Source organism: Podarcis muralis, chromosome 2, assembly GCF_964188315.1.
Source record: "Podarcis muralis chromosome 2, rPodMur119.hap1.1, whole genome shotgun sequence".
NCBI classification, from domain to species: Eukaryota; Metazoa; Chordata; class Lepidosauria; order Squamata; family Lacertidae; genus Podarcis; species Podarcis muralis.
The window spans coordinates 77,381,847-77,399,611 of NC_135656.1; the positions used below are offsets into that span (position 1 = coordinate 77,381,847).

The 17,765-nt window shown below is 40.8% G+C and overlaps 1 protein-coding gene across 2 annotated transcripts in view; it reads left to right on the forward strand.

The window, feature by feature from the left end:
- The window catches only part of SYN2 (synapsin II), a 151,607-nt gene that overhangs the window by 63,009 nt on the left and 70,833 nt on the right, over window positions 1–17,765 (forward strand). For both annotated transcript variants that reach the window (XM_077924832.1, XM_028718898.2), the window contains exons 2-5: window positions 1,760–1,817; window positions 3,660–3,751; window positions 8,044–8,200; window positions 15,092–15,181. In XM_077924832.1, the coding sequence (XP_077780958.1) occupies window positions 1,760–1,817; window positions 3,660–3,751; window positions 8,044–8,200; window positions 15,092–15,181 (397 nt within the window). The remainder of the gene's footprint in view (window positions 1–1,759; window positions 1,818–3,659; window positions 3,752–8,043; window positions 8,201–15,091; window positions 15,182–17,765) is intronic.

Below are 17,765 nucleotides of genomic sequence, written 5' to 3' on the forward strand. Positions count from 1 at the left end.
GGGGGACCAGTGGAAAAAATGTGCAATTTCAAGAGCATCTGGTTTACTGGATCTGATGTGTATGAGAGCACCCTTCTTTTCATCTTCTGATGAAGGGGGCACTGAATATGCTTTGCAGCGTTGAAGGAAGTCCTCAGGAGTACCATGTTGATCAAGAGCACCATGCTGGTGACCTGCGAAACGTATTTTATATTTTTAAAAGACATAATGATGCCTGTCCTGCTTTCTAACTTGCATGGAGTGTGGTGAGATGGATATTGTGAAGAAGGTATATTGTGAAGAAAGTGTATGATGTGACTCTCTGCATCTCTTAGTCCAGTGGAGGCTTACGGTATTGACTTGGGTATGCTCGCCCTCCTGTTGAAGCAAGAACATTTGAAAGTCTTATCATGCAAAAAAAAAGTAGCGCCACCAGAACATCTACTATTCCTCTCTCACATGTATCATTTCACAAGAAACGTTTGATTTGGAAAGTTGAAATTTCCCCAAGGATTTTAAATTCAAAATCATGTTGCATTTACTCAATGACAAGCCGATGCTGACATTTCCTTCTTAACTTTGTCGGCGTCAAAGAAAACTGTGTACCTTGATCTCCAAATTGCAGACCTAGGCCAGAGCCTTCCTTCCTAAAATGCATGCACAAATTATTTATAGATATTAATTTACATTGCATTCTGGTAGGAAAGTGAATTCTACATAAAGAGAGAAAAGGCATTCTTTGTTTTTATTTCCAATAAACATAAAACTATATTTACTTGCATCAGGAGCACTTTGTTTTGTTAACCTTTCTCAAGCTGGCAAGCAGCTGCTCTCTTTTAAAAGTGCATGGCTTGGCCACTGCTGATTTACCTTGCATAGTAGCTGTAAACTAAGCTGGGGATCACAGTCATTACCAAACGAGTTTTTATAGGAGCTTCCAAATGTTTAATATTCCCTTTTTTCATGAATGGATGTAATTTAGACATTACATGACCCTATTTCAATATTGCTGCAAATCTCCCAAGTTAGTATGCTGGGAATAATTAAGGCTTGTTGATGTTTTTTCTAAGCACTGAAGGCGCCACTTAACTTTGGAATTGGCCCAAGTTCTCAGTAAAGGAACACTTCAAAACTTAGTCAGAGTTCAGTCCTCTGAATCAGCAAATCCAAGAATATGCCTTATAAAGTTATGCTGGAGGGAGGAGAAAACATATTTAAAAAGTAAAACATTCAGAAAGGTTTTAATGCTTTTCTACATCTACTTTTAATGCTTATGTGGAATTAAATCACTGGATGTATTCGTGGTCTCGTTTTGTTTAACGTTTTGTTAGACTCCAGATGGCATAATTTAGTGTTCGGTATTGGTGTTTATTTTCAAAACTGAAGTCATTTGTTGAAACATGAATCATGCCAGAGATCAGTTGTTTAATAATTGCCTCATCGAGCGGATGTTTACAAAGAAAAGGTGAATCTGAGGGGGAGTGTTTCACCCTAATTGGAATACGGTCCATATGCCAATATATAAAGTAGATTCTAATTGTTTTTAAGTGTCAATCTTTCACTGTGTGCATATATGAAATATACATCAAATTTTATTTTTTAAACATCAGCTATAAACATAATCTTTCCAATAAGGTAAGTGTAAATGAGATGTGAAAATCCATCCGATAACTTTAATAATGTTAAATGTGTATTGTCCAGCTTACCAAAGAGTAATGCCTTAACTCTACTCGTACCATTATATTTACACCAGATTTATTGTAGTTGTTTTCTTTTTCAGGGCCAAATCTTTTCGTGGGAAAAAGGTCCATGGGGAATATGACATTAAAGTTGAACAGGTATCAATTTAAGAATTTCATTTCATTTTTACATACACTATTTTTTCCATATTTCTGTTTGTTACTATTTATTTATTTATATATCTATTTATCTATTTACATGATTTGTATACCATCCTTAGCATGATCACAGGGTGGTTAACAAAATCAAATAAGAATTTTTAAAAATCCATAAATCGCACAATCCTTAAAATATACAACTCAGTTCATAACTGTTCATTGGATAGCAATTGACTAATAGCAACAGCAGCAACTAATCCATTCATATGCTCAGGTCTCTCCTTCAAACACCTGCTGAAAAAGGCGCTTCTAACCAGCTGCCTAAACTGCAAAGTGTTGAGGCTGGACATCTCAGTAGGGAATTCCACATGTGAAGAGCCTCCACTAAAAAGGCCCTTTTCTGGGCCACCACACCATGTACATCATTCTACGATGGGACCACCAAGAGGGCCTCATCTACCAATCTTAGAGCATGAGCAGGCTAACATGGAAGAAGTTGGAAGTTGGGCTTGCGGAGGTTTGGGTGCAAGACCGTTAAGAGCTTTAAATGTCAAAGCAAGCACATTGAGTTGGGCCCAGAAAACAAGTGGCAATCATTTTCACTGTTTTAATATGGGAGTAATATGCTTACAGCCTGCTGCTCTCACCACCATACTTGCTGCAGCTTTTTGCACTAGTTGCAGTTGCTGCCTTCAGGGACAGCTGCCCATAAAGTGCATAACAGTAGTCCAGTTTGGAGGTTGCCAGACCATAAATAGCTATGGCCAGGTTATACCTATCTAGATGGGGCCGTAGTATGCTCACCGAGCCAGGGGTAGATGCTCCTAGGCACCAAGGTCACCTGGCTGGCCTCAAGTGACAATGATGGTTCCCAAATTATGCACCTGCTCCTCCAAGGGGAGAGCAAGAAATTCTACTAACTCCCAAACACAGCTCCTGCCCACCCATGGTGCTTACGTCTTGTCTGGATTCAGCTTCAGTTTTGACCCCTAGTCAGCCCATTGCTACCTCCACTCTGCCTCTCTTGGTACCAATGGAACAGAGAGACAGAGTTTACTGCAAAAGTCTGATGATTGCTCCCAGTGGTTTCCTAAATAACAACTTGTGTCATGTGTTGTTAAAATACAGTACTCGGTTTGTTGAAGAAAGAGCACATGAGTATCAATTGGAAATCTGTCAGGACTATAGTGAAATTACACATATACTTTTATATAAAACCAGTATAAATGCAGGCTACAGAAACTCTGCACAGCTGGTAGATCCACGACTTTCTTCTGAAGTTGTACAGTGACTAGTATCAGCCTGAAAGTTAGTTATTATAGCAACATATTATAAAAGGTGCTCAAGAGGAGCCAACACTGATCTCCTATTAATCCAGAATTGTTTTTACCCCAAGTGCACGATAACCATTTCACCTTATTTTTAAACCACACATTTGTACTTGATATGTGGTAAAAATTCTTCTTATCGTTTGGCAAAATAACAGGATACCCTGGAGACAGAATGATTTGATCAACTGTATTGATTTAAAGATAGTGTATTTTTCTGGACACATACTGTTTCTGGCTTTCACCTGAAAAATATTTCCAGGAGTGGGATAGGATTCTAAACAGGATTGCTAACTCGTGCCTTAAAAAAAGAACTCTTGTAGCAACGTCTAGCAACTTCTTCTGGCACACTCCTCAATGAAGGGAGAAGTTTCACATGTCCAAAGTCTTCCTTCCTTCAGATGACAGAGATAGGAGCATTAACCCTAAGTAGAGTAACAGCTTAATTAAATATGCGAAGAAGAATTTAATCTGACACGATTATGGAGGTTCTTTTTTTTTCTTTTTCTTACAGGCACAGTTTTCAGAGGTCAATTTGATAGCTCATGCTGATGGCAATTATGCTGTTGACATGCAGGCGTTCCGAAATGGCACTAAAGTTGTTAGGTAAGTTGTTTTTCCCCCCTCCTCATAAAAACTGAAATTAACTTAAAGCAGCCAAAAACTACCATATTGCTAAAACCAACAATGTTCTTTGGAATTATTAAATTAGATCAGCATTTAGCCAGAGGGGAAACTAGGCTTTATTCCACCTTGGTCAAATGACCCTGTTTGCCCTCACCCACCCATGTGCATTTGCTTACACACACACATAGGCTGGCAGCCTCAATAGCACCCCTCTGGAGGCATCATCTGGGGCAGCCAATCAATCAATCAAGCAAGCAAGCAAGCAAGCAAGCAAGCAAGCCCCCCCCCCCCCCGGTAGCTATGACTGATTTAGCAAACTCTGTTTTTATCGCTTTGTAACTTGTAAAGCAAAATAACAACTCTTAATAGCAATGAGACATAGCAATGAAATTAGCTTTGGACAAATTTATTTTTCAAATGATAAAAATATTTTCTGAAACTGTTTATTCCTTTGGTTAGGGTATTTGACTCATGTTGCTTGTTTCTTTAAAGGTGATTTAGTATTTGTGGAAGCTTACCTCCAATACTATTCAAAACCTCCTGTCTTTGCAGAACTGATGATTCATTATAATAAAAAAATTCATTCCAGTAGCACCTTAGAGACCAACTAAGTTTGTTATTGGTATGAGCTTTCGTGTGCATGCACACTTCTTCAGATACACTGAAACAGAAGTCACCGGACCCTTATATATACTACGGCAGACCAACACGGCTACCTACCTGTAACTACCATTAAAATAAAGTCATATATACTGTACTAAGAAGGGTTTATTAGGTGTTGCCCCTGTTCCTTTGAAATAAATAGGAGAGGGAAGGAACCCCACAAATAACAAATGGTGCTGTGATGCACCAGTGATTAATACTTACAAAGGGCTCATTGCAGGGAGTTGGACTAGAAGACTCTCGGGAACCCTTCCAACCCTACAGTTTTATGATTCTATGATTCACTGCTCCTGGAGGGATCCCCATACCAGAATCTTATTCTTCCCATTATTCTTCCCTTTCCCGCTTGGAGCATACATATCATGATGCCAAGGTATTATTGGAAGGCAGTTAGTTCAGCTGGTTAAAGTGTGGTGCTGATAATGCCAAGGTTGTGGGTTCAGTTCCCATGTGGGCCAGCTGCATATTCCTGCATTGCAGCTTTACATTTCTGTGACATGTGAGCCTCTGTGAACAACACTCTGAATAGTGCTTTCATTTCTGCTGCAATGGGACATGGGGAAGCTAGGGCTCTGGCATGACCTGTGTGAATCTTTCCTTGCATCAGGGTTATTTATGCCTGCAATACAGCTAGACCAAGCTCATAGTAATTCAAAAGGCTAGCAAATATTTCTGCTGATTAAATGTTATATTAAATTACTAAACTGTGCATGAGCTGTAAATATAATCAGGGAGGAACAATGTATTGATTTATAAAGATATTGCAGAACATATCTAAAAAATGATGGGTGAAAAAGGTTCTATTTTTTTATTTTTAAAAAAGCTTATTTGAAATTCAGTTGCACTCCCAAGGATTTCTGCTTCAGAATTGATTCACATGCACTTCTGTGGTATAGCTGATGCTTCCATGTGATTGGGATCCCATACCATAATTGCAATGTCTGAAATTAGGAAACAAATAGCGGTCATAGAGGATGCGGTTAACTGCCATTTCTGGCATTGTCTTTTTCTAGGGGGCAGCAGCAGTGAATTATTTTTGGCAGCTGCCCAACTCACCTGGTTTCTCATTCCAGATGTAACTACTCTGATGTGAATTTTTTGAGATCTAGGAAATAGAGTACAATAGAGTTGCTTTGCCCATGAATAACAAGAGGAGGGATCAGAGCCATAAGTTTCTTCCTGCACACTGAGAAGTCTAATTGGGAAGCCCATTGCAAAGGATTGAAATGAAAGCAAGGCATGTCTCTCAATATCACAAATGTTAGAAAATCACTCTATATCATAATTCACTGATTCTCAGCCCACTTGTGCTGGCATCAGTAACCTGGCAGGAATGTGTGCTGACCTAATAAGAGGGGAAATGACTATATTGCTTGTAAGAGGAGAAAGGGCTCAGTAGCACTCAGATGCTCCAAAAAGCTACCATATTATAGGGTATCTTTTAAAATTTTAAAAGATGATGCTGTTAAGGTGCTTCACTCAATATGCCAGCAAATTTGGAAAACTCAGCAGTGGCCAGAGGATTGGAGAAGATCAGTCTACATCCCAATCCCCAAGAAGTGCAGTGTCAAAGAATGCTCTAACTGCCGCACAATTGCACTCATTTCACACGCTAGCAAGGTTATGCTTAAAATTCTACAAGGCAGGCTTAAGCAGTATGTGGACCGAGAACTCCCAGAAGTGCAAGCTGGATTTCAAAGCGGCAGAGGAACCAGAGACCAAATTGCAAACATGCGCTGAATTATGGAGAAAGCTAGAGAGTTCCAGAAAGACATCTACTTCTGCTTCATTGACTATGCAAAAGCCTTTGACTGTGTTGACCACAGCAAACTATGGCAAGTTCTTAAAGAAATGGGAGTGCCTGATCACCTCATCTGTCTCCTGAGAAATCTCTATGTGGGACAAGAAGCTACAGTTAGAACTGGATATGGAACAACTGATTGGTTCAAAATTGGGAAAGGAGTACAGCAAGGCTGTATATTGTCTCCCTGCTTATTTAAGTTATATGCAAAATTCATCATGCGAAAGGCTGGGCTGGATGAATCCCAAGCCGGAATTAAGATCGCCAGAAGAAATATCAACAACCTCAGATATGCAGATGATACAACCTTGATGGCAGAAAGTGAAGAGGAACCTTTTAATGAGGGTGGAAGAGGAGAGCGCAAAATATGGTCTGAAGCTCAACATAAAAAAACCGAAGATCATGGCCACTGGGCCCATCACCTCCTGGCAAATAGAAGGGGAAGAAATGGAGGCAGTGAGAGATTTCACTTTCTTGGGCTCCATGATCACTGCAGATGGTGACAGCAGTCACGAAATTAAAAGTCGCCTGCTCCTTGGGAGAAAGGCGATGGCAAACCTAGACAGCATCTTAAAAAGTAGAGACATCACCTTGCCAACAAAGGTCCGTATAGTTAAAGCCATGGTTTTCCCATAGTGATGTATGGAAGTGAGAGCTGGACCATAAAGAAGGCTGATCGCTGAAGAATTGATGCTTTTGAATTATGGTGCTGGAGGAGACTCTTGAGAGTCCCATGGACTGCAAGAAGATCAAACGCATCCATTCTTAAGGAAATCAGCCCTGAGTGCTAATTGGAAGGAAAGATCCTGAAGCTGAGGCTCCAATACTTTGGCCACCTGATGAGAAGAGAAGACTTCCTGGAAAAGACCCTGATGTTGGGAAAGATGGAGGGCACAAGGAGAAGGGGATGACAGAGGACGAGATGGTTGGACAGTGTTCTCGAAGCCACAAACATGAGTCTGACCAAACTGCGGGAGGCAGTGGAAGACAGGAGTGCCTTACGTGCTCTGGTCCATGGGGTCACGAAGAGTCAGAAACGACTAAACGACTAAACAACAACATTATAGGGTAGCCTGCCATCTTGTATCTCTATCTCCTTGCTCTAACATTCAACCTTCTTTTATCTATTTGTTGTCTCCTAACATCCTATATTTTGTGCTCCTAATTCTCATACCTTATCGCCTCAGTCCTGGCACTTATTTCCAACAATCCTAAGATGTTTTCTGCTTCTTTCTTAATAACTGTAGTTTATAGGTACAGAGTGCTTTACTCAATACTGCCCTACAGGTGATTGCCCCAGTGTCCCAGGCAATAAAAGTTATTTTGATTGTTCTTTTATTTTCATATAGGTGTTGGCTTTTCCCTCTAAGTAATATGGTACATTAGGAACAAATATCAAAGATATGGTTTTCAGTGAGCATGCAGTTGCTAGATCAGAGCTGCATCACTATAGATTATAAGAGATGTCACTTGGGTAGACCAGCTATAGCTGGGGAATCTGGAGCTTCTTCACTTGGATGTGCACCCTAGTCTTAAGCATACTTAGTCAGAAGAAACTCCCATTGATTTCAGTGGGCTTGCTTCCAAGTGAGCATGAATAGGACCACAGCTTTAGTAACACAAATCACTGAAAGAAGAACATTGGGTTTATGGGGAGGGGGGAATCCCCTGGCTTTCAGTGCAAAACGTTTCATATGAAAAAATATAGTAACCTTTGTTCGCTTACATTCTCTTATGTTTGTATTACTTTCATTTATAAGAAAAATAGCTTATGGAAGAAGCGTTTAAATTCTCTTATTCTCCTTAGATCATTCAGGCCCGACTTCGTTCTTGTTCGACAACACTCGTTCGGCATGGCAGAAAATGAAGACTTCCGTAACTTAATCATCGGGATGCATTATGCTGGCATCCCAAGCGTTAACTCCCTAGAGTCAATCTTCAACTTCTGTGACAAGCCCTGGGTGGTAAGTTGACAGAAATTCCAGAGTTCAAAGACAACGGTCGCTTTGAATTGGAAGGTTGGAGAAAAGGAAGGAGCTGTTTTGTGTGATGCATGACAAATCTGGCCATCTAGATTTTTAAAAACATTGTTAACCCTATATCAGTCCAATGGTGGGCTCATTAATTGCCCTAACAGCTATAATTTTAATTTCTCATGTGAAAATACAAAACACTTTTACTGTGTGCTGTTTTGTTCCTTTATTACGTTTTTTTTGTCTTTACTCTAAAGAGTTCAAGGTGGTGTACATGTTCACATCTTCCTGCCCCCTGGCTAATTTTTATCTATTTAAAAAAATATGAGGTGGGTTGGACGAGTAGAGGTTTGAACATGTGCCTGTCTAGTCTGAGTCCAACATGCAAACGATTACACCACATTTGCTCCAAGTGGCAGTCTGTTTGTAGCCAAAATAGCGCCATTAGTGCAGAAGAGAGAGTGATCAGAAGGTTTTGGGGGCACCCCAAGGTTTGCAGAAATACAAACATTTTAAGGAGGTACAAAAGCTTAAAGGGCATCATCCTCCTCCTCCTCCTCTACACCCCCCATAAAAAGCCATCCCATTAAGGGCTGCACATGCTCAGTGGCCACATAATGCTCAGTGGATGATGTGACTGGAGGTGGGGAATGGGAGTAAACGGGAGTGAAGGAGAATAGAATTGAATAGAACTGAGCATCTTGGAATGGGACATGGCTGTCTGAAACCCTGAATGAGAACACTCCACACTACATGTGTGCAGATCCCACTGGTAGATATTATCAACACAAATTGCACCTGCTGTGTGTAGAGCCCTCATCTTTCTCAATTTTGTTACATCTTCCTACTGCTCTTCCTTGAGGTCTCTGTGTGTGCATGCTGTAGTGCCCATAGAATCACTTCTGCAATCAGAAAGTTAATGTGAGGTGATAAGCTTTTTAGGATGCCTTTGCCTTAGAGCAAGCTCTTTAAAAATGCTGGCATTAAGGACAAAAAATACTTGAATTCGGCATTTTTCTTCCTTAGGCTTCTCAGTCTTGACATTCCTGCTATTGTTTTAAAAGGTTGCTAGCATTTGGGACTAGCTATGCATGCCCTTATCATTTAAAACCAGGATGCCTTTATCTTTCTTCACCCAGCCCTTTGCATAAGAAACTGGCTTTATAGATTTGCAACATAAAATTGAAGAGCTGGAACATGCCAGTCTGAATGAAAGCATAAATGTCTGAGTGTTGAGCTGGTAGGATGGGTTTATGCTATAAAAATTTACTACCAGCTTGTCAGTTATGAATAAATTTATCATTTATCACATTTTATGAAATCATGTTTTACTGAATGGCTGGGTAGGTCCTTTTAGAGATACGGCATGCGGGAGTTCTAATATTTTTTGTCACGTTTTAGCAAAAGATTTTGGCTCTTTAAAATGCATTTATTTATTTATACCCCACCTTTTCTCATAGGAGCTCCAAGTGGTCTCCACCCCCAACCACCATCCTATCCTTGCAATAACCCTTTGAGGTCTGTTAAGCTTAGAGATCACTGGGACACAGGTGGCACTGTGGTCTAAACCACTGAGCCTAGGCCTAGGGCTTGCTGATCAGAAGGTCGGCGATTCAAATCCCTGTGACGGGGTGACATCCTGTTTCTCAGTCCCAGCTCTTGCCAACCTAGCAGTTCGAAAGCACGTCAAAGTGCAAGTAGATAAATAGGTACCACTCTGGTGGGAAGGTCAACGGCGTTTCCGTATGCTGCTCTGGTTTTGCCAGAAGTGGCTCAGTCTTGCTGGCCACATGACCTGGAAAAACTGTCTGCAGACATACATCGGCTCCCTCAGCCAGTAAAGCGAGATGAGCGCCGCAACTCCAGAGTCATTCATGACAGGACTTAACTGTCAGGGGTCCTTTACCTTTAAGCTTAGAGATAGTGATCAGCCCATTATGAGCTTCATACATGAGTGAAGATTTCAACCTGGGTCTCCTTTTTGATAGGGATCTTTGCTTTCTGTCTGGGTTTTTTGGGGGGGGGGGGCGTGTTCCAAGCATCAACAATTTTTCTTCTGTGAAATGGATATTTTCTGGTACCCACAGCAACATTGAATGTAAAAATGACAACTACAAAATACCCTAGAGCAGTTATGGGGAATATGTGGTCCTACAGATGCTATGCTCTAACTTCCATCACCCCTGAGCATTAGCTATACCCGTTGAGGCCTATGGGAGATGGAGTCCAATATCTGGAGGGCCACATGTTCCCACCCTGGCCCTAGACAATAAATAATGCGTATTCTTAATCCATGGATACCACTCTCACCAGATTCTGGGATAAGGAATAGAACATACCAAGCTGCATTAACAGAACTGAGAGAACATATACAATAATTCCAGTAATCTCCATACAATCTATATTTTTTTAAAAAGGAAAGCAGCACCTTTCAGATCAATAGAACTTCAGTCAACACAAAACTTACGGAATGCAAAAAAGGGGGGGAGGATTAGTATGGCAGTAAGCGGGTGGCGCTGTGGGTAAAACCTCAGTGCCTAGGGCTTGCCGATCGCATGATCGGCGGTTCGAATCCCCGCGGCGGGGTGAGCTCCCGTCTTTTGGTCCCAGCTCCTGCCCACCTAGCAGTTCGAAAGCACCCCTAAGTGCAAGTAGATAAATAGGTACCGCTTTAGAGCGGGAAGGTAAACGGCGTTTCCATGTGCTGCGCTGGTGCTGGCTCGCCAGAGCAGCTTCGTCACGCTGGCCACGTGACCTGGAAGTGTCCCCGGACAGCGATGGCCCCCGGCCTCTTAAGTGAGATGGGCGCACAACCCTAGAGTCGGACACGACTGGCCCGTACGGGCAGGGGTACCTTTACCTTTACCTTTAAGCTCATTTTATTCAAAAGCCGTAAGAGCTGACTGAGTATCCCACCAAGATAATGACTGAGAAGGGGTTCACATATAACCTTTCATCCCATAGAGCATCAAAGTATGTAAAAGAGTAACCAAAATGATCAGGGAGCTGGAGCAACACCTCTACATGAAAAGGATAAAACATCGTCAACTGTTTTATTGGGAGCCAGGGGGAAGCAACTAAGGAGGAACGTGCTAAACATATGTAATGATATTATTCATGGTAGAGAAGGTGGATAGAGAGAAATTGTTGCCTGCTGCTTCCAGGACCAGAGGCAGTCCTCCCATAAAGGATTCCCAAGTTCATTCTGCACTCTCCTTTTGTATTTGGAAGGAGTTTCCCACTAGTCCAGTTTCCCACTCAGATTGAAGCTGCAACTGCAGTTCTGCTGTCTCTTCCTCCCTCCTGCAGCAGTCTGAGAGAGACTCCATTGGAAAGTTCTGTGCTCATTTTTGTGTGTGGAAGCAAGACATGAGGCCATTTCCCATTTAGGTGTAATTACTTAAATGCTGTATATTAGGGAGAGAAATGTCCTATTCTGTTTCATGGCACATGCCATGAAAACTAAAATAGTAAGACTGTAATTATCTAAGTCTCTAATTATAGCATTAGCATTCACTGTACCCTATACCTAGGGATTTCACTCAAAGCTACAATGTTCCACTCTTAGGATAACAAAATATACCTTGCACATTCTTTTATTATCAAATGAAAGAGCTCTCTTGCCAAGTGCTTACTATTATCTGTACAAAGCATTGGTGGTACACATAAAGATTTCAGCTGACAATCCCTTCCTCTCACTCGAGAAAAGCTCTTTAATAGATGAAAAGACAGCTTTTATATGAGAAAGGTAAGAATACAAAGTGCTAGCAATACAAAGAAAATGCACTAAGAACAAGAATTCTCACAGTAAAATCTATGAAGACATTGAACTATCAAGCAGTCATCTTCGTACATCATAGAATCACAGACAGTGATCCATTTCCCCAAAGAAAAAGTAGCTAGATGGTTGCAAACAGAACCAAAGATGTTTAATTCCTCCTCCCGCTGCCCCATTTTTCTTCCCTGTTATTTTTATACTTAAAAACAAATCACATAGATAACATCACTCGAACTGAATAATATTCAAATGAATCACATTCATTTTCTTTTTTGATCAAAGAACAGATGTTATAAAATCTCTTGTGCTAGAAATTTTCTGAAGTATAAGCGTATATGTTTCTGGTATATGTTATTGTTGTTTCTTATAAACGTCAGATGTTTAGTTACCAGGTAAAACACAATTACCATAACATTCTCCCATATTGATATGTGTTATTTTTTCTTTATTACCACACATACAGTTGAAATGAAAATAGCTCTAGAGGGGACTTGAAATACTAGTTATTAGCTTGAAGAGATCTTCTCATTCTGGTTTCCCACCATTTTATGGACTATGCCATATTTAAAATTGATTCAGAGTCCTAAGTTGCTAGTGCTGTTTCTTCCTGTTAATTTGTTGAAGTGACAAATCTTTAATTTATGCTTATCATTCATGTTTTGTGTCATTGTGCATCCAGCTGAACTATGCTGGCTGGCGGCAGAAAATTGTCTGTTGGAGGCTCAACATTTTTGTTAATGGAGAATTAAGTGTGTGATTAGCGCATAGCACGATCCTCAACTCCAGTGTTGCTGTGGCTCTGGAGGGTTGTTGATTCTGCTGAGAGAAGTCCCACAAAGATAGCTGCTGTGATTACAAGACTGAGTCAAGGATGTTGTTGTTGCAACTGAGATTTCATAGTTTGAAGACTGGAAATGAGGGCATATGGAATTAAGTTCTCCTTCATAGGTGTGGCTTGTATGAGAATTGCCTTAAAAACCTGTTGAATGGCTGGTGGTTTTGCAATCTTATAAAACAATCCCATAGGAAAAATGCACTGAAATTCTCCTCTTTGGAACCCCGATTCTAAATTCTTCTACATTGGGGTGATTAATTAGGTCCAGGATGGGTCCTGGTTTGGCCTATGACGCCACTCTCAACCAAGCATGCCCAGCTGCCCCACACCTGAACATTGGTACTTAAAGTGAGCTTTCAATTGTTCCATGGTAAGCAGGAGTGTGACAGGGTGCCGCACTGGGATGAGCTGCACTATATAAAATCTGTGCAGAAGTGTGTCAGATGAGCAATGCTAAATACCCAGTGCACATTTCTAAATTTAAGTGCCATTAATTTAATGTGGGATAATCAGTGCTGGAGAAATTTGAAAGGGCTTCCTAGATCGGAGGTATCCCTCAGAGAAACCCCAAAGGAAATGATGCAGTCTCCAAGTAAAAAGAATAGGCCTTTATTGAATACAAATATGGTCAGGCTCCTTAAAAATCATAGAGAGGCCACGAAGAGCTGTGTCCAAAGCAATGATTCTTATACACTCCCAGGTTACACATGTGATTTACATTCACCATTCAAAGAATCACAGCAGTCTTCCCATAGCAACGCAGTGTCATCATCCTGAACCAATCAAAATCATTTAGCTCCTCATTGTAATATCAGTCAATTACATATACCGTATTTTTCGCTCTATAACACGCACCTGACCATAACACACACATCGTTTTTAGAGGAGGAAAACAAGGGAAAAAACATTCTGAATGAAACAGTGGATGTATCATTTTTGTGCTTCATGCTGTGGCCACAGGCATGTGATCTGATGGTGAATTTGGGGTGACCCAATGCAAAGATCCTGAGGATCCATGTGGATCCATGCTTTTTAACCACGTGTTTGCACCATTGCAGCCCCAGGCAACAGTGGGTGCGTGATTTTTTTGGTGCAGGCTGTAGCCATGGACATGCTATGTGATCTGATGGTGAATTTGGGGTGACCCAATGCAAAGATCCTGAGGATCCATGTTGATCTATGCTTTGTAACCACATTTTAAGTGGGGAGCGAAGGAAAAACAAAGAAGGGACATGAGAGGGGTGTGCAGAGAAGCAGCTGGCTAAGAATGCTGGAGAGGGATTTAACGGGTGGGAGGCAAAAGTTCCCCCCCAAGCCAGCCATCTCTCTCTCTCTCTCCCCCTCTCTCTCTCTCTCTCTCTCTCTCTCTCCCTCTCCCTCCCCCCCTCTCCCTCTCCCTCCCCCACTCTCTCTCCCTCTCCCCCAGCAGTACCGGAGCACAGAGACGACACTTTCCCCTCTGCTTGCCTGGAGGGGAGGGGCTTTCCCTGCTCTTTGTTCCGTTTCAGCAATCACAGCAACGAAACAGAGGAGGGTGGGCAGTAAGACCCTGAGGCAGAATACAGGAAAGCTGCCACTTCCTCTTTTCAGGTTTCCCTTCTCTGTGACTCGCGATTTGACTTTTGCTTGATTTTTTGGCTCCAGGGACCACACATTCGCTCCATAACACGCACAGACATTTCCCCTTCCTTTTTAGGAGAAAAAATCTGCGTGTTATAGAGGGGAAAATACGGTAATCATTTTTCGGTGTCTTTCTTTATTAAGACTTTGACTAATTTCCCTGTTCATTAAATGTCTCCCAATATCCTTTTTTATCTATCTACAAAACAATTCAAGATTAAGCATAACTGCCATGACTAGTTGATTTTCTTTTCATGCGTATGGCGGTCACCATGGATTCTATCAGTTTATTCTTTTCTGTGTTCCAAAACGAACATTCGCTAAATACAGTACTTAAACACAGCTTGTTCTATACTGTAAAAAGTAGGCACAGGCCTTTTTAGTTTAGCTAGGCCATAGGCTCAAAAGAAAATGGAATTGCCAAAACAATACAGGTGTATGACATTATTATTTTCTCCATCATTTGCACTTGCATATTTTACTTTTTATGCATTCCTTTTCTGTAGGTGGGTAATCAGAATATGGTAAACTAGAAGGGATCTTTTAACAGGCTCTTGAATTTTTGATAGATAGTAATTATGGTGCTGAATAACAGTGCTGAAGTAATTTTGAGCTTTGAGCTTAGAATTCTGTTTATTTTCTTTTGCAGTTTGCTCAGTTGGTGTCCATCTACAGAACCTTGGGACCAGAGAAGTTCCCTTTAATTGAGCAAACCTTTTATCCCAATCACAAGGAAATGGTAGGTGTGAATAACAAACATAAATACCAGTTGATTCTCTGTAGTTGGGAAAGGAGCTATAATAATGCATGATTCACATTATAGCTCTGCCCACCAGCTATTACTTGATATCAAATGCTACTTAAAAGTTGGTTTCATCCAACAGACCTTAACTTGGTTAACTACCCAGCTGAAATATCTAAAGTTCTGGAAATGGGGAAAACATTATTTAGCAGACTTTAAAAATAAACCATTAGAAACATTGAAATGAAAGATGTACTTTCCGTAGAAGAATTCAACGTAGCTGTCACTGACTCATCCTCAAATGCTGTTGTGGTTTTTGAGTGCATTTGATTCATGGATTGCTGTTAACAATTGGTTTCTGTGATTATACACATGTTCAGCTTTACACTAACAAGCATTTCTCCTCTCGCTTTCAAATATGCCATCTAGTATGTGATAAAATAATGGACTACTGGAAAGGAAGCCTGGAGTGGCTTCCCACATCCTCTTATTTCTCCAGACCAATGAATGTAGTGGTTTGAATGTGAGTAGGAAGGATGAGAGTGTCATTCTGGGAGAAATCTTTCCCCATCCCATCTTAGTTGAGATAACAAAAGAAAACCACTGCTGGGCAGGAAACAAACAAGCAAACAAAAAAAATGGGTGGACCTAAGCAACCAAAAATTAGTAGCCATCAGGAGAGTGTTCAGATTTGCATCTGAAACTCAGTGCAACACCAGGAAAATCACCCACATCTTCCATACCTCCAAGTTTGGACCTGGGAAAAGGAAATTTGTTCCTGATTGTGCTGCAGAGGAAGCCCAAGCCCCGTTCCCCAGACTGAAGAGGGGTGGGATGATCCTGCACAGCTAGGAAGCCTTGGGAACCTTGTGCAGTTGTAGGGACAATTGCTGCCACCGCAGCTCTGAACTTGTTTTGTTGAGCTGTGAGTGTCTCAGAAGTGCACCAGCAAAAACAACAAACACCCACTGTCCTTTTTCAGTTCTGGAATGGAAAGCTGGGGCATGTTTGGCACTGTATTTCTGTAAGCAAGTCCCAAATTTCCACCCAACCTAGAAGCTGGAGACAAGCATGGGGATCATCCAAAGAAATCTGTGGACCTCTGAATCGCAACACAACTGCGAGGATGATCCTTGCCCAGTTCCATTGATGGAGGGAAGTCTGTGGTTCGTCATGCTTGCCAGAGAGTTGTGGTACACGAACCACAGTAGGACTACTGAGCTGAATTGCAGTTTGAGGACGTCATTGTTGACTTTAGACAGATAGAGAACAGTCTGTGTTGGTATCAGGTGGTACTATTTTGAAAAGCCTGCTATAGAATAGTTGCTATGCACTGGAAGAGTAGCATTGTTAAATGTTGAATTGTTAAATGTACAGTACAGGAATCACAAACTGGAAAATACAAAATTTGCTGTGTGGGTGGTTGAAACACCATTTCATACTGCAAGTGCTTGTGTTTTTTCCTCCTCCAGCTCTGGCAGATTCAATGATGGTGTTTGTTTTTTCAAAGAGTACAAGAGAAGCAGAATGAGGAGCACTTTACAGATACACTGTTACTGTGGTGTTTGCTCAGAAATATAAATGACAAATACACAATCCTGAGTGTTTAGGGACACATGTCTTGCCCTTTATATGCCATATATTTAATCTGAATCTCCTCGGAATTTGGGCTGTGTTGGAAAGATTGCTAGCTTCTCTAATTTGTATTCTTAGCATGTCTCTCACTTGCCTTACGAGCAAATGAGGTAGGCTTTGGAAAATCCTCTGCTATAGCCAGAAATTTCTAGTTAACAATAGGTAATACAAGTTCTGTATTCATGAAGCTCCTAAGGCTGCAAGCCTAATCTCACTTACCTGGGAGTAAGGCCTATTGAATTTAATAGGACTTACTTCTGGATAGTATTACACTATAGATTACATACCTGGGTGTTTCCCAACAACATATGGGCTAGAAACTTGCATTTGAATGAATGAATTTCTAAATTAGATTCTCTGCTTAAAAAGTACATGACAGAATATGCCTAGCCCTTTCTATTGATTCAAAATATTTTATTATTAAACAACGAGGGCCTTAAAAAAAATTCTACACCATAAAAAGTGATTTGGAGCACAGTCCTAGATATGTTTACTTGGAAGTATGGCTCCTTAAATTCAGGGCAACGTCCCAGTAAAAATGCATTCTAATACATGTTTACCTATGAGTAAGTTCATCTGAGCATAGTGTGGCTTACTTCTGCATAAACATACATAGGATTGCACTATGTGTTCAGGATTGCAATGCTAGTTGAATTTGGTTTTCTGATGTTTACCTGACATTCCTGAGTCTGAAATATTCACTTACAAGATAGTAAAAGAATGTGTGTCCTCTTTTCTATGCCAACACCACAAAGTCATGATAGCTCAATAAAATTATTTTGCTGGCTGATAAAATGTCTGATTAATATTCTGTATGATATATGAATATAAACATGACCATGGTTCTTCATCTGCACATGTATTATTTTATTATGGACATTTCACATAAGCAGTGATGACTGTAAATTTGAAGATTCTTCCTGTTGTGATTCTTTTTCTCTGAGGG